Raw genomic sequence first — 21,939 nt, 5'->3', positions numbered from 1 at the left:
GGCGATGCTTTAAAAAATTTTAATGGTTACCAGTTTAGAGTTACAAAGTAGCTCTTTTTTTTTTTAATTATTGCTCTCGCTCTGTCGATCGTGGTGATACCTTACATGTGTGGTTTGAACAGCGATTTCGTTTGCGGGCACGACTTTCGTATACATTTTCTTTCGTGCGCGAGCTCACGGCGACGGGGGAGGTTAAATTTTTTTTTTTTTTTTTCGAATTTATTTTATTTATTTTTTTAAATTTTATCATAGGTTTTAAAAAAAAAAAAATCTGATCACTTTTATTGCTGTCACAAGCAATGTAAACATCCCTTGTGACAGCAACAGGCAGTGACAGGGTACTCTTTATGGAGGGATCGGGGGTCTAAAAGACCCCAAACCCCTCCACTGCATTTCAATGTATTCACAATGCCAAAAACAGCATTTTTGAATACTGTCACTTTTTAAATTTGGCGCCTTTAGCAACCGAGTAACCCGGAGGTGGCGTCATGGACGCCACCTCCGGGTTACGTCATCGGAGACCCAATCTAAGCCACATCCGGCTTTGATCAGGTCTCCAGCCAGCCGGTGGACGTGCCAGCTGGTTGCTCGGGTCTCCCGGAGGGACGGGAAACCCGGGCTGAGCCGCGGAAGGAGGCAGTAGGGGGGGCGTCCCCTCCTGCTCGCTGGGGTAACAATCGAGTGGCTCCCAAGCCGCAACGGTCATTACCGCCGGAAAGCCGACCGCCGGCTCTAAAAAATTGATAATGGGATGATGCCTCTAGCAGCAGGCATCACCCCGGTACAACCACTTATTTCAGCCGACGTAGGTCTACATCGATTTGCGGTAAGTGGTTAAGCAGTAGTAAACTCTTTTTTTAAACTTGTACCTATAGGTAAGCTTACAACAAGGCTTACCTGTCGGTACAAGGAATATCTCCTGAATGTGCATATGTTAGGAGATATTTACATTGGCAATAGCCAATGATTTCACAGACACACATGCATAGTGATGCGCTACATTCAGGGCACACGGAGTGTTTCATGGCATTCAGAGCACCATGCTGCATGGGAGTGGCCATTCAAGTGGAACCCGGAAGGAAGACCAGGTGAAGATGGAAGCCATCGGCAGCAGTGGCAGCGTGCTGCTGGAGGGCTTGGTTTTTAAGGTACGTCTATCATTATGTGCTAATGTGTGGTGCCTACTAGCACATTATGGCATTAACCTGTAGGGGGCCCCTTTTAGAAAAAAAAATCCCAAGTTAACTACCGAGTGACACATGATTAAACTTCAACAGAATCACCCTATGTTGATTTACTAAAACTGGAGAGTTCAAAATCTGGTGTAGCTGTGCATGGTAGCCAATCAGCTTCTAACTTCAGCTTGTCCAAATAGCCTTGGACAATAAAACCTGGAATTGCTTGGTTCCTATGCAGAGCTGCGCCAGATTTTGCACTTTCCAGTTTTAGTAAATCAATGTCAGAGATTTCCCAAATCTATGACAGCCTAATTAACTTTTTTCACTGGCTTTAAACAAATTAACGTAAAGTCATTCTAAAAAACAATTGAGTATTGATATGTAGGGAAGTATAAGTTTGTTGATCTAAAAAAAAACAGTAAATTCCCTTGATTTTTTTGAAGTTCTAATGATTAGCTCTGAGAAACAGACTAAAATGATATGATGACATGTTGTTGAAATAACTCTAATTTTTGTTTTAGACGGACCACAGTTTAAGTGTAGAGGAGCTGGAGAGGAAATACTCCGTGAACATTAAGGAGGTAAGCCTAAAGGAGAAACAAATTGTTTTTTTTTCAGTGTATCTTTCAGTGTAATTCAGTTTTCTGATCCTCAGGGTACTTCCAAAAACACAATTTTAGTTGTCAAATTAGTAATGATAAGCAACTGGGTTTTGAGAGGTCACAGACCTGTAACTAAGCAATGTGTGTGTTTTTGTTAGCTAGGGGCAATAATTCATGCCAACCAACAAAATGAATCTTTATTGTATATTGGGGAATACCCAAGACCAACCTCCCAAAATGGTCAATGGGGGGAAGGGGGAAAAGAAAGGGGGATAAGGGATAAGGAAGGATATTAGGTGGGTACTGTAGTCATAAGTCATAAACAGTAATAAAATCGAAAATTTTTTATTTCAAAGACATAGTTTAAAACCAAATAGCAACATATAACAACATATGTAGGCACAAAAAGTGTTTACATATAGTCTGAACAATATGTATAAACACAATATGAGTTTAGGCAATCCTGTTATGGATTCTCAAACTTCCAAATGTGTAAACCTCGACATGTTTCATGGTAGGACCACTTCTTCAGGAGGATACTGTACACATTTATGCTTTAATCTAATGAGGACAACAAATAGACAATTAATAGTCACATAATATGAATATAATATAATGTGTATAAAAGGGTATGGGAGGAGCCACCTTACCCAATGTTCAGAGCCAAGGTGAATCACATAAAGCAGACACGGCCACCAAAATCCTCTCACCGGCGGGCATGGGAGACACTATATTAGAACCGATTATAAAGAGCATGTTTTATATCGTTTGGTATGGTATTAGGTAAATTTAGACCCACTTCCCATGATAGGGGAAGGGGTAGGAAGAGCCCCAGATAGTGACCTAGACATGCAAAAGGGATGTATAGTCACAACCATCCCCAGAGCCCATGTAGGCAAGAAGAACCAAGAAAAGAAGGGAGAAAAAACAGCATGAGAAATGGGAGAGGAAGGGGGATGGGGAGGGAAAGGGGGGAGAGGAGGGGGGGAGGGGAATGTTTGTGACGTATGACTACAGTACCTTGAAAGTCCCACCTAATATCCTTCCTTATCCCTCTCCCTCTTTCTTTTCCCCCTTCCCCCCATTGACCATTTTGGGAGGTTGGTCTTGGGTATTCCCCAATATACAATATATGCCAACGGGGATGCTGGTACTATATACTTTCAATATATCACAGGCTTCCACATTCAAAATTAATCTTTAATTGTTCCGATGATTGTTTTTTTTATTTTTTTTTATTTTGATACATATGTTTGTGGTTTGTTGTAGGGCCTAAGCACTGCCGCAGCTGAGGAGCTTCTTGTCCGGGATGGACCTAACAAACTTTCTCCTCCAAAAGGAACCCCTGAAATTGTAAAATTTCTGTTGCTTATGGCTGGTGGATTTTCCATTGTGTTTTGGATTGCAAGTGCTTTGTGTTTCCTTGCTTATGGTCTACAAGTTGCACAGGATCCCACTGTTTCTAAAGACAATGTAAGTATACCTGTAAATGTAAGATTTTTTTATGCCTCTTGTTTTTGATATTTCCTCGCTAAATCATAAACTTTCTGTGTTTCCAGCTCTGGTTGGCTATTATTCTTATTGGAGTTGTAGTGCTGACCGCCCTCTTTGCGTATTACCAAGAAGCCAAAAGTACAAACATTATGGCCGGCTTTAAAGATATGGTTCCTCAGGTATGAAAGACCACTCGTTTAGTAAACTGATTTCTAAAATTAACTAATGATACATTGAGGTGAGATTGGTTCTTAACCTGCATCTCTGTCAATCTAGCAAGCGGTGATTCTTCGGGATGGAAAGCGTGTAGAAATAATAGCGGAGAAACTTGTTGTAGGTGATATCGTTTTTATAAAAGGAGGAGACAAAATCCCGGCTGATTTACGCCTACTGGAATGCCAAGGCTGCAAGGTGAGAAGTTGGGAAACTTTCACAATGATCGGGAAATGTATGGCTTCTTGGTTTGCAATATGAACCAAGTAAAACAACCATAAAGCAACCAAAGTAATATGGTATTCTTGCTACACAGGTTGACAACTCGTCTCTGACCGGTGAGTCAGAAGCACAACCTCGGGGTGTGGATTGCACACATGAGAATCCCCTAGAGACCAAGAACCTTGGGTTTTACTCTACCACCTGTTTGGAAGGTAAGCTGTAGGCTTCTATACAAACCTGACTTTTGTGACAAACACATACAATTCAGTTTATAATTCCAATTTTTTTACAATAACTCAATGTCAGCATTTACAGGTAGCAGTACAATAACTCAGTGTCACCACTTACAGGTAGCATTACAATAACTCAATGCCAGCACTAACAGGTAGCATTACAATAACTCAATGCCAGCACTTACAGGTAGCATTACAATAACTCAATGTCAGCACTTACAGGTAGCATTACAATAACTCAATGTCAGCACTTACAGGTAGCATTTAGGTGGTCAAACTATATAATTAAACAGGTTCTAAGAAATTGATTTTCATCTACAGGTGCAGCATGTGGAATGGTTATAAACACAGGGGACCGTACAGTGATTGGACGTATTGCTTCCCTGGCCTCACAAGTTGGAAATCAGAAGACACCTATAGCTCTAGAGATTGAGCACTTTGTCCACATAATTAGTGCTCTTGCATTGTTTGTTGGAGGAATTTTCTTTATAATTTCAATGGCTATGGGTTACAGTGCTCTCAATGCTGTTATATTCTGCATCGGCATTGTAGTAGCCTATGTACCAGAAGGTCTACTGTGCACAGTCACTGTAAGTATGAGTATTGCTTACACCTACCATACACATAACAGATACTTGATGATCACACATTGCAATTTTTGTGATAACCCTTATTGCCCTTCCCTTTAGGTTTGCCTCTCACTTACTGCAGTACGTATGGCAAAGAAAAATTGTTTAGTTAAGAACCTAGAGGCTGTGGAGACACTTGGATCTACTTCGGTCATCTGCTCCGACAAGACTGGCACTCTGACACAGAACCGTATGACTGTGGCACATATGTGGTTTGATAAATGCATTCACAATGCGGATACCAGTGAGGATTTGACAGGTAAGCCCCCCATTTCCACTTTTAAACAACACTAGTATTACTGGTATTGCTATCAGCAAAAACTCAACTTGTCTAATTTTTATACCTTATGCTTTCAGACACTTTTTCAGACACTTGGTCACTACGCAGAAAATATACTTCACATAATACATGTTATGTTTAGATACACATGAATATGTCAAATGTGTAACTGATCTTAACTATTTATTTCTCCAGGTGAAATGTTTGATCAGAGTTCACCCACCTGGTCTGCATTAGGTAGAATCGCCACCCTTTGCAATAGAGCAGAATTCATTGGAGGTCAAGAGGAGGTTCCCATCAGCAAAGTAAGTATGAGTAGCACTATACACGGAACATGTTCAAACATAGCATTTACAAATTTCTGGTTATTTGTAATGTGATTATAAAAATTTGCACTTCCAGTTCATTGTAATTGTACTACCTAAAACAAGTTGATTGGTTACTATGCACAGTTGCACCATATTAAGTGTGCATCAGTTTTAGTAAATCCCCGTTTAGTTTAAAGAAGGCTAATTTACTTTCAACTTTCCCATTCAGAGAATAGTCAACGGAGATGCCTCAGAAGCAGCGTTGTTGAAATTTACTGAGCAGATCTATGAGAATGTGGTGCAAATTAGGCAAAGAAATGAAAAAGTGTTCGAAATTCCTTTCAACTCAAGCAATAAGTACCAAGTAAGTGATTATTCTGCTGTCCAAACATGCTTCCTCTTGATTAGTGTTGAGACAAATGCCTCGGGTTCAGATTTGGGGTAATTTGAATGCTGAACTCCACTGAAACCAATGGGAGCAAAATTTAGAAATCAGTACATTAAATGGCACGTGGGGAGGGACTGCCCTGGAGAACATGTACCAAAGCAAAAAAAAAAAAATTCCATTAAGCTGGGAGCATCAATTTTAATAAAGCCTAAACTGAAACTTTAAAAATGCAATATTCCCTGAAGGGTCTTGTGCAAATATTGGAGACCCCATCCTTTTTTTAGAGCCGGTCCACACTAGCGCGACTAGACAGGGGACTTGTCAGCCTGACAAGTCGCGCTCCCTCGCGGTCCATTGACCGATACAGGACCCGTTCTAATAGGAGCGACACAAGTCGCTCCGACTTAGAAAAAGGGTCCTGTACTATTTCGGGGCAACCTCGGAGCGACTTGCATAGACTTCCATTATGTGAAGTCCCTGCAAGTCTCTCCGAAGTCGTGGTGCATGGTAATGCACAAGTCGCCCCCGAAGTAGTAAGGAGTTGTGTCGCCTTAGTGTGAACCGACTCTTACACTAATCTCATCCCTTTGTTTACAACCACTTTTCAGCTGGAAATCTCAAGTCTATCTGATAATTGGGCCAGGCAGGGGTTGACTCATAGGTTGTTAGGATGCTAGCAGCTACCAGCTTCCTGACAACAAGCCTGTGGGGAAGTTTTCACATTTAGCAGTGATAATACTGTTGCTAAAGGTATCTCTTTCTGCTGAAGCTGAAGGTTTGGCTCATCCAGACACCAATTTAGTTAGGCTGTTTTTTTAATCTCTAAACAAGCAAAATCCAGTCCCAACATGGGAACCCTCAGCTTATTCCTAGTCATAATCCCATCACTCTGTCTTTGTCATTCCTTCATCCCTAATCATTCCCTCATCTGTCATTATTAATTCTCATTATTTCTTGGACTTTCACCACTTCTCAGCACTCCTCATCACTTCTTTTCACCACTTCTCATTCCTTACCACTAAATTTGAACTGCTCTTTAGTCCAAATATTCAATCTGATTACTTTTTTTTCCCCCATCATATAGGTCTCTATCCACATCCCAGAAGATCCTGCTGAGAAAGGCTACTTGCTGGTGATGAAAGGTGCCCCGGAGCGCATCTTGGACAGATGTAAATATATCATGATTGGAGGACAAGAATTGCCACTGGATGATGAAATGAAAGACTATTTTCAGGAAGCATATATGAATCTTGGAAGTCTAGGAGAAAGAGTTCTTGGTAAGCCCACAAGCCCAAATCATCATGGATTTTGGTTAATTTCTTTGAGAGATATTCTAATCCCTACAGATTTTTAGTGGACTGTTTACGTTTTTTATGTGTATCTGCTAAAACATGAAATTCTTTAAAGGCTATTTCTTACTCTTTCACAGGGTTCTGTCAGTTACTTCTTCCCTCCTCAGAGTATGGACCCGGATATCCATTTGATGCAGAAAGTGGAAACTTCCCACTAAATGATCTGTGCTTTATTGGCCTCATTTCTATGATTGACCCACCTCGTGCCACCGTTCCTGATGCCGTCATGAAGTGCCGCAGTTCTGGAATTAAGGTATTGACACATCATCTGAAATTTCTGAATAGAATTAAACATCTGACAATTGCCACATTTCTCATAATTCAGCGCTTTCAGAATACTGATGACCTTTAAAGCTTTTTTCAGGAATTTTCTCGTAACATATCTGTAAAAAAATTCTATGATGTGTCCCTAACAGGTTATTATGGTGACTGGTGACCATCCAATTACTGCAAAAGCCATTGCGAAAAGTGTAGGCATTATTTCAAATAACAACGAAACTGTATCGGACATTGCGCAAAGGCTTGGAATCCCGATTGAAAGAGTTAATCCACGGTGTGTATATCTTAATAATGCTTTAAAACCAATTTTTTCCCTAATTTTACTTTCCCCAACAAACCTCTAACACTATTGCAACTTGCAGAGATGCTCAGGCAGCTGTGGTAAATGGTGGAGAACTACTTGAAATGTCTTCTGATGAGCTGGACGACATCTTACAACATCACCAAGAAATTGTATTTGCACGGACATCACCACAGCAGAAGCTTATCATTGTTGAGGGATGTCAGAGACTAGTAAGTTGGATATCAGCCACTGCATGCACACTTCCTGTTTTATCTTGAGTATTATATTGAGTGATGTAATAGAATATGTAAAGCACTATTTAAGTAGTGTTTTCTATCATCTTTAGGGCAATATTGTAGCTGTTACTGGAGATGGAGTAAATGACTCCCCAGCATTGAAAAAAGCAGATATTGGTATTGCCATGGGCATTGCTGGATCAGACGCTGCCAAGCACACTGCAGACATGATTTTGCTGGATGATAACTTTGCTTCAATTGTGACTGGTGTAGAAGAAGGTAAGATAAGGGTTTAATAATAACAGAAGGTCATACAAAAATAATCCAGAATGCTAAAATCTTTCTAATTCCAATAAAATTCAGTCCATGACGACAGCCCTTGTGGTTGTAATCCTGATTACCACTCTCATAGAATTACAATAAAAAAAGACATGCATCTGGTAAACTTTTCATAATTTGATCTTTTTTCTACAGGGCGCTTGATATTCGACAACTTGAAGAAGTCAATTGCCTATACAGTGACTAAGAACATTCCTGAGATGATCCCCTTTATGGTCTATGTGATTATCAGTTGCCCGCTGCCTATTGGAACCATCACCATTCTTTTCATTGAATTGGGCACTGACATTGTAAGTATAGGACAGAAAAACAGTGGACATACAAAGGATGAATATGGGGTGTTCTTTCTTTAATGTTACAACTTTACTCAAATTTCCTCAGATCCCATCCATTGCCCTGGCTTATGAAAAGGCAGAAAATGACATTATGTTAAGAAAACCACGAAACCCTCATAAAGATCGACTGGTGAACATGCAGTTGCTTTGCTATTCCTATTTCCACATAGGTAAGACCCCCCCCCCCCCAAAAAAAAAAAAACAAAAAAAAAAAGTAATGAGACCAATGTCTAATATATACATATATATGTAATGTACGTATTGTAAATATCAATCCTGGAAGTTGCAAGTGGCCCATAAGTGACCAAAGTAATTAACAAAATCCTGAAAGAAGCCACAAGGTCCCAAAGGGGTAATTTACACTCTCTATTCCCACTTGCTACACGCTAAGCTGGATAAAATCCTACTGGCTCGTATGGCTAAATGACCCACCCTAAAATACATATACAGAGGAATAGAATGATATTTGCTCATCCCACATGTTGGTTTCATCCGTGGCTAATAACAGGTTGATTCTAATGTATATTACTCATTAGACCTATTTTTTCCCTGCAGTCTAGCCCTGTACTGGTCAACCTATCCTCCACATGTATAGCCATGTGGTGAGGGAGAACACACACACACTTCTCAACCTATTACAGCCCAGCATAGTCTGGTTCCCTGAGATGCTATTGGCTTGGGATTCTCCCCTTGGTGCCAATACAGAGTCACCCCCAGGGAAACCCCCAGCCTGGACTAACCAGCACTACCAGGTAACCCAATCGACACTGTCCCTAGGCCTCGTGGCAATGGATCCCAATAGGTGCCTCACCCAGCACCTATTCTTTTCTAGGAGAAGTTTCCATCTGAAACACAGTTGAATTGCACATATACAGAATTTCCGTTATCTCAGATAGGTGATGGCACATTCCTTAGTTGCATACTTAGAATAGAAAGAAGCAGAGATAAGAGGGGAGTTGCAGAAAGCCAATGCCTTCCCAAGCAAAAGAGGATGGGCATAGTCCCATTAGTCCTGCACTTTTCCTTACTTGCTTTCCCCTCTAAGTGGAAGCTCCCAGAAACTAGAGCCTCAAAGACTACATCTTTGCTTGCCTTAGTCCTTCTACCATTTCCCATTACCAACTCCTCAGACGGACTCTGGCCAGCCTATTCTTACAGAGCCCTTTAACCCAAGATGCCCCACACTGGCAAAGGCAGGGCTAGCACCTACTTACTCTCTATGGTACATTCCACTCACTACTCTGGAGACCTCTAGTGACTGTCTATTCTTCACTACAGGGTTCCCAACCCTAACTATGGCCTACTACACTGGGCACCTCTGTCACTTCTGTGCTTCTACCCTACTTTATTGCAACTTCCTCAGAAAAAAACATAAAACCCATTACATGGATGAACCAATATTCTCCTATCATAGCTAAGTGGAAATAAACAATCAAAAAGATCTATATGAAAAGTTATGTATGGGAAGAGAAACCGCCCTCTTAAATTCCGTAAACGTTGGGACCTTTGCGTAACTCTAACCTCATCCATAGCGTAGGATAACCTATTCTGATCCAAACACTGCCACCACCACAGCCAATGTATGTTTACCTCTTTGTATTTGTCATATAATACATGCATGTTATAAGGATTGTATCAGCCCAAAAACCTGAAATAGAATCCTAGAATGTTTTGTCTGCAACCACGCTCAATAACTTATAACTCGCTCCTCTTCAATTACAGCTGCAATGGAAACGTACGCTGGATTTGTGAATTATTTTACCATATTGGCTCAGCAGGGATTCCTTCCTGCAATCACTATTAATCTTCGAGTTCCCTGGGAGGACAAAACTAACAATGACGTAGTGGACAGTTATGGGCAAGAATGGGTAAGGAGCCAAAAATTTTAATTCTATGGTTAATAAAACATTGGGCATGTGCAGCATCTTTCATGTTTTAATGCTTCAGAAGTCAACAAAAGGATGTCTCTCTTCAAAGATTTTAGAAAGTTGACATTCTCTGAAGCTGCCCAAAGACTAGATTTCTTTCATTCAAAAATCGAAAAGATTTCTCCATCCAGGCTAAACAGTGCAGATGGATGAATCATCCTACTGCACTATTGTATCTGATTGGTTGAAGTTCAGCCCAAACATTTCCAGCTGGCTACTTTGTCAAAAGTTGTATGGGGTGGGGCCAGCAGTTCAGCCTTTCTCAATCAGTGTGCCGCGGCACACTGGTGTGCCGCCAGAGGTTCTAAGGTGTGCCACAGGATCATGGGAGAGAAGGGCTATCAGATGAGCCCTATCTCCCGATCCCCTGCCAAACTGTACATCAGCACTGATAGAGAGCTCCGTCAGCCTCAAAAGTGAAAGTAAAGGGGGGGGGGAGGAGTGTGCTGTGCTCTCTGCTTCCCCCTACAGTGCCAAGAATTTATGGCATCCCTAAAGAGCAGAGAATTTGTCTGCCAGGAACAAGCGTGATTGTGCGCGTGTTCCGCGACACACAGTAACATGACTCAAGCCTTGGACAGGGGTGCCTCAAGACTGAAAACACTTTTCAAGGGTGCCCCAACTGGAAAAAGGTTGAGAAACACTGATCTAGTTCATCAAGAATCAGCCAAAACTTTCTCAGTGTATCGCCTGCTTAATGGTTTTGTTCGCGGCCGAAGGTTTTGCTTTCAACCCACGCTCTGTGCTCATTTTCTGTACCCCGTTCAAAATGCATTGGTTGTGTGATCTGCTGCAGGTGTCAATGTAATCACCCCAAATGCAGATCACAAACGCTGTGCATTTGCCTGCCCTGGATCGCATAGTACCACAGTACCATGAGATCCAGTGCAGTGCATTTTTAAAAAGTAGTGCATGCACTACTTTTGGTGCAATCCAATGTGATTTTAGTCCATTCAACTGAATAAGCTGAAAATCACACAGGAATCGTACAGGAACCAACCAACACTAAGTTCTTGGAAGCAATGGGGTTTATTTACTATCAATGCAAAATCTCGTGCAGACTTGCATGGTACCCAATCAGCTTCTAACTTAAGGTTATTCAATTAGGCTTTGACAAAAAAAACCTGGAAGTTGATTGGTTTCTATGCAGAGCTGCACCAGATGCTGCACTCTCCAGTTTTAGTAAATCAACCCCATAGTGTTTCCAGGGCAGTGAAGTAACTTGTAGTGAAGCCTGAAAGTTTACGCCATGAACATGTCCTTTTTTTTTTTCTTTAACAGACATTCAGACAGCGCTTGAATCTGGAGTGGTTTTGCTACTCAGGATTCTTTATTAGTATTGTCGTCTGTCAGATGATGAACACGTTAATCCGAAAGACAAGGAAAAATACTCTGTTTACCCGCAACTTTTTCAGGTAACAATGAGTGAACCACCCATTTGCACTATTCATTGGGAAATTACAGTATTAGCCAGAGGCTTTCATATTAAAGTGGTTGTAAACCTCAGACATTAAGAATGAATAAAGCGTATCCTTCTATAGTGTGTACTTTCTCAATCCAGATGCAATCCTCTGCCACCTGCATGAGACATTTATGGCGAGTTTTCCTGACACCAAGAGAAAAAAGGGTGACAGGGGAGGGAGCTCCAGCACACAGCCTGTGATTGACAGCTCTGTTCCTCTGAGCTGTGTGAAGGGGGGTCCCTTCCCTCCAATCAGCTCTCAGAGCTCTCCTCACCGAGTTTAACTTCAGCTCCTTGCCCCCTGCTTTTCAGAGATAAATTCTGCGTAAATTGTGCACCTTGAATAGATGTATGGGACACAGGACAGTAATAAACACGCACAACTTATATAGGGTAATTTGTTTCATCTGTGTATCACCTGAGGCCAGTCATTTTACATGGTAAATGGAAGGGTTTTTTAACCGCTTTAGGAAGAACCACACGCTGCAGATTTCCCAAGCCCATAGCTGCTTTCAAATAATTTACTGTCAAGTGTGTAATAGATGAACGAGTCTCAAACAAACCAGTTCTTTAAAAGAAAGGCATAGTGTATTACCAGCAAGTGTGAGTTAATATTGCAGTATTTACCTTAAAATCGTTGTTTTGACATCCTCATTTTTGATTGCTTGCTCTTCCACATTTGTGCAGCTTTATTATATTAGCCACTAGAGGGACCTTTCAGTGGGTCATTCTCATTACTCAGTCATCTTTTCTATCTCTTAACAACTGCTGAGATAAGAGATCAGCCATGCAAGGTAGATAACTGTTTTCTGTAAATCCTTCTCCTCCAGTTAGCATTAAAATTGTAGTTTTATGTTCCTTATGCCACCATAAGGTGGCATAAGGAACATAAGGTTGTTCCTCACTACCACCCTCACCCCCAGATAGCATGTTTATTAGGTACCTCAAATTAGCTTAATAGCTTGTTTATTCTACGGGTCTGTAGAGTAGAGGAATCACTAGCATATTCTTTGCCAACCTGTTCCATCCTTGTTCATCTCCAACCTGCTCCCCATATGTGGCATTCTCCTATCTGCTCCCGGTATGTAGTCGGGTCCACGACCTCCTTGCTGGTTCTGCATTGTCATGACATTGAAGAGGCCATGACTGGTTGAGCAGGACCAGTTAAATTGCAAGGAGAAAGCCTGCAGAAGCAAGGAATAAAGGTAAGTATTCCTCTTCTCTACACACCTCTAAAGCCTTGTACACACGCAACGAATTTCCGCCGACAGGTCGTCCGTCTTTTGTCCAGAGTGCGTGTCTGTTGGTTGGAAAGTGCTCTAAACTGCACACAAATTTTCCCGTATGACAGAATTCTATTTTAGAAGTGATGTCATGTGTTGGATTGCTTTCTATGTGTTTTTTCATCTCTGAGCATGCCTAGTCTTGCTCATAAGATTTTTCCACGTCGAAATCTGTACTAATGATACGAAAATCGGACGTGTGTTGACGGAGGACAAAAATTTTAATGCCTGCACATCAGGATTCTGATAGCCGAAAATTCGGAGTCGGCTGTCGAAAAATCGGCAGATCGGTCGTCGGACGAAATTTCCCGGCCGAATTTCTTATCGTGTGTACGGGGCTTTAGACTAGCTGTGCTAATAAATGTTGCTGTCCAGGAGAGGGGGTAATTTGAAACTATAACATTTGAATGCTGAATGGAGTTCAGCCTTAAACTCAGAATACAGGCACCCATATTACACAATTGTTTGTACATTTTCCTTTAATGACTCCTAAATCTTTGCTTTAGACCCTGGCAACCACAGAACGGGATGGGGCTATCCCAGCAGGACAGACTCAGGGGAATTTTATATATGCATACAGTTTTTTTTGGCTTGGGAGGTAATGTACTTGCCTCCTTGCCAGAGGTCTAGGGTTCAGTGGATGTCTAGGGTCCAGCTACAATCTTCATGCTCCTTCAGTAAGCTATGAAATAGAGCAATGAGTCAAACTGTGCACCCGCCGGTCACATTTGATGGAAGAATGTACTTGTAGGCAGTTGATGCCTGATGATAAGGGACTGTGCTAGTACACAGGGGGGGCAAATCTGCCATCTTGCCTTGCTCCCTATCTTGCCTTGATTGAGTTTATTGGCTGTTATTAGTTGTTATTTCTATTCCTTTGTTATGCTTTTCTAGAATAAAAAGTATGTGCAGACTATGAAACTATTTATTTACCCTTGGTCTCTTGTCCGCAGGAATAAAGTGATATTTTTGGGATTACTGTCACAAGTTGGTATTGGAGTATTCATGTGTTATGTCCCTGGAATGGACGAGGCCTTGCATTTCACGAATATTCGGTGAGTACAAAAAAATTCAATCGTTTACTTGCCCAAAGCTTACAGTCACCAAAGCTTTTTTTCTCTTAGCTTATACTGTTCTTCGACACAGGCTTTTGTCCATGTTTTGGTTGAAGTTTGTAATACCGTGTTTCCCCCGAAAATAAGCCCAGGTCTTATATTAATTTTGGCTACAAAAAATGCATTAGGGCTTATTTTTGGGGGATGTCTTATTTGTCCCCTGTCTTCGCTCTCCCTCTCCCTCCCTATCAGCGCAGGAGTCAGCATCTCTGTAATCCCCAAAATAAACTCTAGTTAAAGTCCCTGTAAAATCATTTAATCCACTCTGTAAATGGATTATATAATGTCCAGTGTGTGTCTTTATGTAACATGGCAGAAAATACCTTATTTACAGTGTCACTGGGCAATCACATGAATCGCCGGAGCTCTCCCTTCCTGCTTCGAGCACTGCAGAGGGTGATCTTGAGATCCTCGCTGATGTCAGCCCTGCTCCAAGCACTGCAGAGGGAGATGCTGAGATCCTTGCTGATGTCAGCCCTGCACTGAGCACTGCAGAGGGAGATGCTGAGATCCTCGCTGATGTCAGCCCTGCTCCGAGCACTGCAGAGGGAGATGCAGAGATCCTCGCTGATGTCAGCCCTGCACTGAGCACTGCAGAGGGAGATGCTGAGATCCTCGCTGATGTCAGTCCTGCACTGAGCACTGCAGAGGGTGATGCAGAGATCCTCGCTGATGTCAGTCCTGCTCTGAGCACTGCAGAGGGTGATCTCGAGATCCCCGCTGATGTCAGTCCTGCACTGAGCACTGCAGAGTCTGATGCAGAGATCCTCGCTGATGTCAGCCCTGCTCCAAGCACTGCAGAGGGTGATCTCGAGATCCCAGCTGATGTCAGTCCTGCACTGAGCACTGCAGAGGGTGATGCAGAGATCCTCGCTGATGTCAGCCCTGCTCTGAGCACTGCAGAGGGTGATCTCGAGATCCCCGCTGATGTCAGTCCTGCACTGAGCACTGCAGAGTCTGATGCAGAGATCCTCGCTGATGTCAGCCCTGCTCCAAGCACTGCAGAGGGTGATCTCGAGATCCCAGCTGATGTCAGTCCTGCACTGAGCACTGCAGAGGGTGATGCAGAGATCCTCGCTGATGTCAGCCCTGCTCCAAGCACTGCAGAGGGTGATCTCGAGATCCCAGCTGATGTCAGTCCTGCACTGAGCACTGCAGAGGGTGATGCAGAGATCCTCGCTGATGTCAGTCCTGCACTGAGCACTGCAGAGGGTGATCTAGAGATCCCCGCTGATGTCAGTCCTGCACTGAGCACTGCAGAGTCTGATGCAGAGATCCTCGCTGATGTCAGCCCTGCTCCAAGCACTGCAGAGGGTGATCTCGAGATCCCCGCTGATGTCAGCCCTGCTCCGAGCGATGCAGAGGGTGATGCCGAGATCCTCGCTGATGTCAGCCCTGCTCCAAGCAGTGCAGAGGGAGATGCTGAGATCCTTGCTGATGTCAGCCCTGCTCCGAGCACTGCAGAGGGAGATGCAGAGATCCTCGCTGATGTCAGCCCTGCACTGAGCACTGCAGAGGGAGATGCTGAGATCCTCGCTGATGTCAGCCCTGCTCTGAGCACTGCAGAGGGAGATGCAGAGATCCTCGCTGATGTCAGCCCTGCACTGAGTACTGCAGAGGGAGATGCTGAGATCCTCGCTGATGTCAGCCCTGCTCCAAGCACTGCAGAGGGAGATGCTGAGATCCTCTCTGATGTCAGCCCTGCTCCGAGCACTGCAGAGGGAGATGCTGAGATCCTCGCTGATGTCAGCCCTGCTCCGAGCACTGCAGAGGGAGATGCTGAGATCCTCGCTGATGTCAGCCCTGCTCCGAGCACTGCAGAGGGAGATGCTGAGATCCTCGCTGATGTCAGCCCTGCTCCGAGCACTGCAGAGGGAGGGGTAGTTGACATCAGCCGGGAGGAGGAGAAGAGCTCCGGCAGGTCACAGTGCCCAGCGGCGCTGTAAATAACGTATTTCTACAATCATGTTACATAAAGACACACACTGGATATTATACTGTATAATCCTTTTACAGCGTGGATTACACGATTTTGCAAGGATTTTGACACTGCTGACATCCGATTTTGCGTCCATTACGTTTTTTAAATGGAAGAAAGAATAGGGTTCTATTCTGTTCCAAAAAACGGAACAGAACTGAAAGGACGCAAATCGGATGTCAGCGGATGGTCATCCGTTGACATCCGCAATCCCATTGACAAGCATTATGTCTGTATATCACCCGCAAACGGATGGGGTGATATACGGACATACAGAGCGCCCGTGTGAAAGGGGCCTAAGTGCGTTATTTTGTATCCAAACAGTTAGGGCTCTTTAACACTGGGCAAATCTGTTTGCTTGGCAGGGATCAATCTACTGACCCCCGCTGAGCAGGCGCATGACAGGTCCGTCTCCGCTTACTGTGATGAGATGGACTTGTCAGAGTCCTGCTCTCCTCTATGGGGAGATTGGATGAAAACGGACAGGTGGTTCCCATCCAATCTGATCCTCCAGACGTATTGAAAATAGGGTCATCATCCGTCTGGATTTGGCAGGCAGGATCGGACATCTGCCGATCCATAGGGGTGAAGGGAGGGTCGGATCAGGTCCGCCTGAAACACTGACAGGCGGACCTGAGTGGAAAGCCCATGTGAAAGGACCCCTTACACTTAGAAGTGATTTTTATCCTATTCAAAAATATTACCACCACTGTCTATTGTAGAATCCTGGACAACTAAAGTGGAACTAAACCGTATCTGAGCACCACAATCTTAAAACGCTAATTAATTCATTTTTAATATTCAAAGCACACTCACCCATCCATCCCTGTCTCCATGCTTTATTTTGTTGAGAAATCACCATGAAAAACATCTCCCTAGCATTTCTGTAGGCAGCCATTTTAAAAAAGGGCAGATTCATGTCGCATTTACTGTACTTCCTGAAATCCATCTACCTTTAGCTCAGACAGGTGGGTGTGCTTAGCTGAGAAAGCCCCTCCTCCCCTCCTTCAGATGAAAGAAGAAAAAAAAAATGCCAATGAGGACTCCTTGGATGTATGACATCATTTTGGCCCAGGCCAGAAAACAGGAAAATTCAAAGGAATTTAAAAAAGGTTTAAAACAAATATAAATATAAAATAATTTTTCTATCTATTTACTAATGCTAGCAGCATAAGACGGGATTAAAAATAGATAATATTGATTGAGAGAATTTAGTTATGCTAGAGGTGAATCTTCCCTTATTGCCTTTTAAGTCCAATTATTGTGATTATACATACAGTATGTGTTCTCTTAGCTGTATGTAAGGTGAGCACTATTTAGTTCCGATGTTGGATTCACTTGATACTTTTATGGCGCTTTTCCACTGCATGGAAGCGAACGGTTCGGCTCGCTTTTGCGCTTTTCCGCTGCATGGTACCGCATGGTACGGTGTTAGAACGGTTCGGTGCGGTACGGTACAGCGGCCCTTTTCCACCACATGGAACCGAACGGTACGGCTCGCTTAAACAGTACCACCTAGGTTGTGGTTCCAAGAGGGCTGTACCGGTACCATATCCCACAATCCTTTGCATGCAGCCTTGACTATTTGTCATTACTAGCCACTTATTGGTCAGAGAATCGTTGTTATCCCACCCACTTTACTTTAGTGGAAAAGCAAACCGTACCAAACCGTACCAAACCGTTCCAACACCGTACCATGCAGTGGAAAACCAAACCAAGCCAAGCAGGGCCGAGTGGAGCCGAGCCGGTACTTGCAGTGGAAAAGTGCCATTAGAGGCCTCAATCGTCTTTTGTACTTTCAAAACTGTTCAAGTTACGGTTATAATACAAATACACGCACAGTAGGTACAAAGCATTTTCCTTCAGCTTTATTAGTATCTCAACCTGAATGTATTTTTCTCTTTTGCAGAGTTCAGTATTGGTTTGTGGGAATTGAATATACAATCCTGATCTTGGTTTATGATGAAATTAGAAAACTGCTTATAAGGAGGATGCCTGGAAGTAAGTATCACACAAATATTTAAAAAATTCATAAAATATGGCAAACTATTGTCATTTCACATGGTCATGAGTACTGATATCTGGGGCTGATGCCTATTTAGTAAAATCATTGAGGCAGCACTTAAGATGTCCATAGTATAGTAACTCATAGCACCCTGGTCTACCCCCCCTGAGCAGAAGGCTGATTGGCCGCGGAGCCGGCCACAGTGAGGGTTCTTCAGAGCCGCGGCCCACCGGGAATATGTCCGGTCTGCCCTATGGCCAGTCCGGGCCTGCCCTGGTGTAAAGGTTCTGATCACAGCATGTTATTCTAATATGCTTCTGTGAGGTAAATTTCAAGTCCCACGCCTTATTTCCACTGTTTGATACAGTGTAGGCTTGTCCTAATCAAAGTTTATATAGGGATGTCATCTCTAGAAGCTCCATGGTTGGATATTGGCATTGGGTCCACCATCTTAATTGAGGAGTTCTGATGGCAGTAGCTATTCTCTGTCTTGTAGACCACATACAGGAAATCATGGGGGCAGTGACTTAGTAAAAAGACTCAGCTTCATTGCTTAGAACTAGTATGTGGATCACAAGTAAGGTAATGGCTGCCTCCATCACGGTCTTATCACAGAGTCTTGCTTCTGACAACTACACATTAAAATCATAAGGGCTCTTTCACACGGGCGGTGCGCCCGACGGAGCCTGTTCTGCTCAGCGGGGGATTGATCCACCGATCCTTGCTGAGCAGGCGGATGACAGCTTCGTTTCCGCTCTGTGTGCAGAGACAGAGCTGTCAGATCCCCACTGTCCTCTATGGGGAGATCGGATGAGAACGGACGGCCTGTCCGTTTTCATCCGATCCGATCCTCCAGATGGATGGAAAATAGGGTTTCCATCTGTCCGTATTTCACAGAACAGGATCAAATTGGATAGCAGTGGGTGTCAGCGGAGATGTCTCCGCTGACAACCACTGCCCCATAGGGATGCATGGAGCATGCAAACCGATCAGGTCCACCTGAAAAACTGACAGACGGATCAGATCGCCCGTGTAAAAGGGGCCTATATATGCAATTTGAACAAATCACGTTCTGGAAAAATTGGGCTATCCACAACTGAACAGGAGGGACTTGTGTCTTTTTTCAACCAGATTAACTATGTAAAAGAAATAGGTACAGTTTTAGGTTGTCCACACACATGACATCTTTCCCAGGTTTACCTACAACTATGGAGTATGATGGACTACTTGATTGGATATAAATTAAATTAATTGTTTAAGAAGATCCTCGCACTGACAGCTGTTATGAATTGCAAAAGAAAATTATGACGAGATTGTTCATTCAAACTGTAAAGCGTGTGGCCAGCTTAACTTTTGAAACATGTCTTGAAGGCCCCATGCACACAGGGTGTCTATAAAGGCTGCTGGCAGGAAAATGCTGCCAAAAAACGTGCTAAAAGCTGTGTAGTGCACACTCGTTTAGACTTGTCTAGAGTTTGAGCGCTAATGCATTCCATTGGCCAGAATATTAATTATTTCTGGGCATTGGAATGCATTACCGAGCATGGACTTTAAGTGTATAGTGTTTTTTCTGCTCTTCAGCTCCTCTCCTGAACACACCATTGGTGTTTTGTTTTGTTTTTCCAGCCTGTGGGGGCCTATGTGTGCATTGACAGATAAGCCTACACAGAGGGGCTTTTATCGGCTGAAAAAGCTTAACACCTATATAATGGTGCTTTTCCACTACATGGAACCGAACAGTTCGGCTCGCTTTTGTGCTTTTCCACTGCATTCGGTACGGTACAGCGGCGCTTTTCCACTACATAGAACGAAACGGAACGGCTCGCTTAAACAGTACCACCTCGGTTGTGGTTCCAAGAGGGCCGTACCGGTACCATATCCAACAATCCTTTGCATGCAGCCTTGACTGTTTGTCACTACTAGCCACTGATTGGTCAGAGAATCGTTGTTATCCCACCCACTTACTTTAGTACTACTTTAGTGGAAAAGCAAACCGTACCAAACCGTACCGAACCGTTCCAACACCATACCATGCGATACCATGCAGTGGAAAACAAAACCGGGCCATGCACGGCCGAGTAGAGCCGAGCCGGTACTTGCAGTGGAAAAGTGCCATAAGAGGTTTTCTTTAAGATCTGTGTGCATTAGGGCAGGAGATATAAAAAGCAGTGAATTAAAGCCAAACTCCATGCAATGCTGAGTAAAAAATAAAGTGTGCACCTCCCCACAAACACAAAGAATGTATTGCTTGATTTTCTAGGAATTTATACAGTCCCACAAAATAAAGACTTCAAAATGTCCAAAATCCCACCAGTGGGGAATGGTCCTGCAGTCTTTCTCCTGACTGATTCTGGTTGTGACATCCCACAAAGCTACTCTTCTCAATGATCTTACACTGTCTCCCATACCCCTTGCCAACATCATCTCTTATGCAATATGGGGCCAATGGCCACCACTAGACCACCACTGTGAGATACAGTCCAATGGCCCCCCCCCCTCTCCCTTTCCTCATCCCCTTCGACAACATCATCACATGCAATGCAGGGTCAATGGCCACTGCTGTTGGTCCTATGTTTTATGAGATGAAGTAGGAATGCCCACCCAAATTAAGGTGCTGGAGAGCAGAGAACCATACCACTGGCTGTCATGGGACTGTGGAGAAAGGAAAGTAATAATCTCTGTTAAATCATCTGCTGACTCCTAGATAAGCAAGCAGCAAAATCGTCATAATATGGAATAGTGATAGCCTTTAAAACTGTGATATGCAAATAAGGTTGATTATTAATCGCTTCTTCTTTTTTGCAGGTTGGGTGGAAAAAGAGCTTTACTATTAAGTGTCCAATCATTTTAGGAGCTCCCTCAATTGGCTTTCTCCTCTAACAAATCCTTCCAAATTGCACATTTCCACATTTTGTAAATCTGTGAATAAGTTGCTGTGTAAATATAAATAAAGTTGTATATAAATATTTAAAATATAACCCTTTGTGTGTATTTTATTGACAGTGCATATGTCTGCATTATGCAATACTGACAGTTCCTGTGGCTTGTGTTAATAAAATAAAGTGACTCTGGCAGGAGGACAGGTATAAAGGTGCAGGAACCTAGAGGTGCAAACCTTCCCCAACTATACCTGAATACTGGGCCATTTTAATTTAACAAATTCAGCACTTACTGGTGGGGGTAGGAGTGTCATTGGCTCCTGCTGCTGTCAATCATGGATGCATGGAACCAAGAGGACCCCCACCCCCCTTCCCAAGTGCACCAGAACAGCATGAATCCCTGTGGGCCAGATCCAGGGTGATAGGTGGCTAACCCAATACCATCCTCAGCCATTCAAGGTTGTTTGTGACAATACCACTAACCAGCTGGCTTCTCTTTGCCAGGGTATTTCACACATGTATTTTGCCTGGCACATTCAGGTTCAGGGCTGATGCAGACACTCTCAGAAATGAGGACCTCTTGGACTACTGGGTGTCCAGGCTAGACCACCGGCCAGAGCTTGCACAGTATGCACCAGAACTTCTGGCTTGCCTTGCAGCTAGTGCTGTCTGGGGAGACCTTCAGAAAAGCAATAGGTTTCACTACGGGCAAGCAAACACATCTATCAGCTATCAATGTGGATCAGTTCACTTTCATTACAATGAACCAGTCTTGGATTACCAATATTACAAAACCTCTGCTGCTGATGCAACTCATACTGAAGGTTTAGGTGTCATTAGGCCCAAGCTCCAGCATTGTAAAGGTACTAGAAAATAATTTTGCATCTGGACCTCCGCTTCCTAATTTCTAATGTTTGC

General features: G+C 43.3%; 1 protein-coding gene across 1 annotated transcript in view; it reads left to right on the top strand.

Annotated features, from left to right (window-relative positions):
• The window catches only part of LOC309568726 (potassium-transporting ATPase alpha chain 2-like), a 28,364-nt gene extending 7,293 nt beyond the window's left edge, over positions 1–21,071 (top strand). The window contains exons 3-23 of the mRNA XM_082274475.1: positions 1,700–1,759; positions 3,050–3,253; positions 3,340–3,453; positions 3,551–3,685; positions 3,804–3,921; positions 4,264–4,532; positions 4,632–4,830; positions 5,047–5,156; positions 5,389–5,523; positions 6,632–6,824; positions 6,977–7,152; positions 7,316–7,452; positions 7,541–7,691; positions 7,808–7,976; positions 8,172–8,326; positions 8,418–8,541; positions 10,094–10,239; positions 11,581–11,714; positions 13,998–14,099; positions 18,047–18,138; positions 20,948–21,071. Coding sequence (XP_082130601.1) covers positions 1,700–1,759; positions 3,050–3,253; positions 3,340–3,453; positions 3,551–3,685; positions 3,804–3,921; positions 4,264–4,532; positions 4,632–4,830; positions 5,047–5,156; positions 5,389–5,523; positions 6,632–6,824; positions 6,977–7,152; positions 7,316–7,452; positions 7,541–7,691; positions 7,808–7,976; positions 8,172–8,326; positions 8,418–8,541; positions 10,094–10,239; positions 11,581–11,714; positions 13,998–14,099; positions 18,047–18,138; positions 20,948–20,976 — 2,952 coding nt within the window. The 3' untranslated portion in view covers positions 20,977–21,071. The remainder of the gene's footprint in view (positions 1–1,699; positions 1,760–3,049; positions 3,254–3,339; positions 3,454–3,550; positions 3,686–3,803; positions 3,922–4,263; positions 4,533–4,631; positions 4,831–5,046; positions 5,157–5,388; positions 5,524–6,631; positions 6,825–6,976; positions 7,153–7,315; positions 7,453–7,540; positions 7,692–7,807; positions 7,977–8,171; positions 8,327–8,417; positions 8,542–10,093; positions 10,240–11,580; positions 11,715–13,997; positions 14,100–18,046; positions 18,139–20,947) is intronic.
• The last annotated feature ends 868 nt before the right edge of the window (positions 21,072–21,939 follow it).

The sequence above is a fragment of the Pelophylax lessonae genome (assembly GCF_965119305.1).
Source record: "Pelophylax lessonae genome assembly, chromosome: 12".
Lineage (NCBI taxonomy): Eukaryota > Metazoa > Chordata > Amphibia > Anura > Ranidae > Pelophylax > Pelophylax lessonae.
Note: the sequence above shows the minus strand (reverse complement) of the source record. Positions and strands in the feature narration are given on the sequence as shown.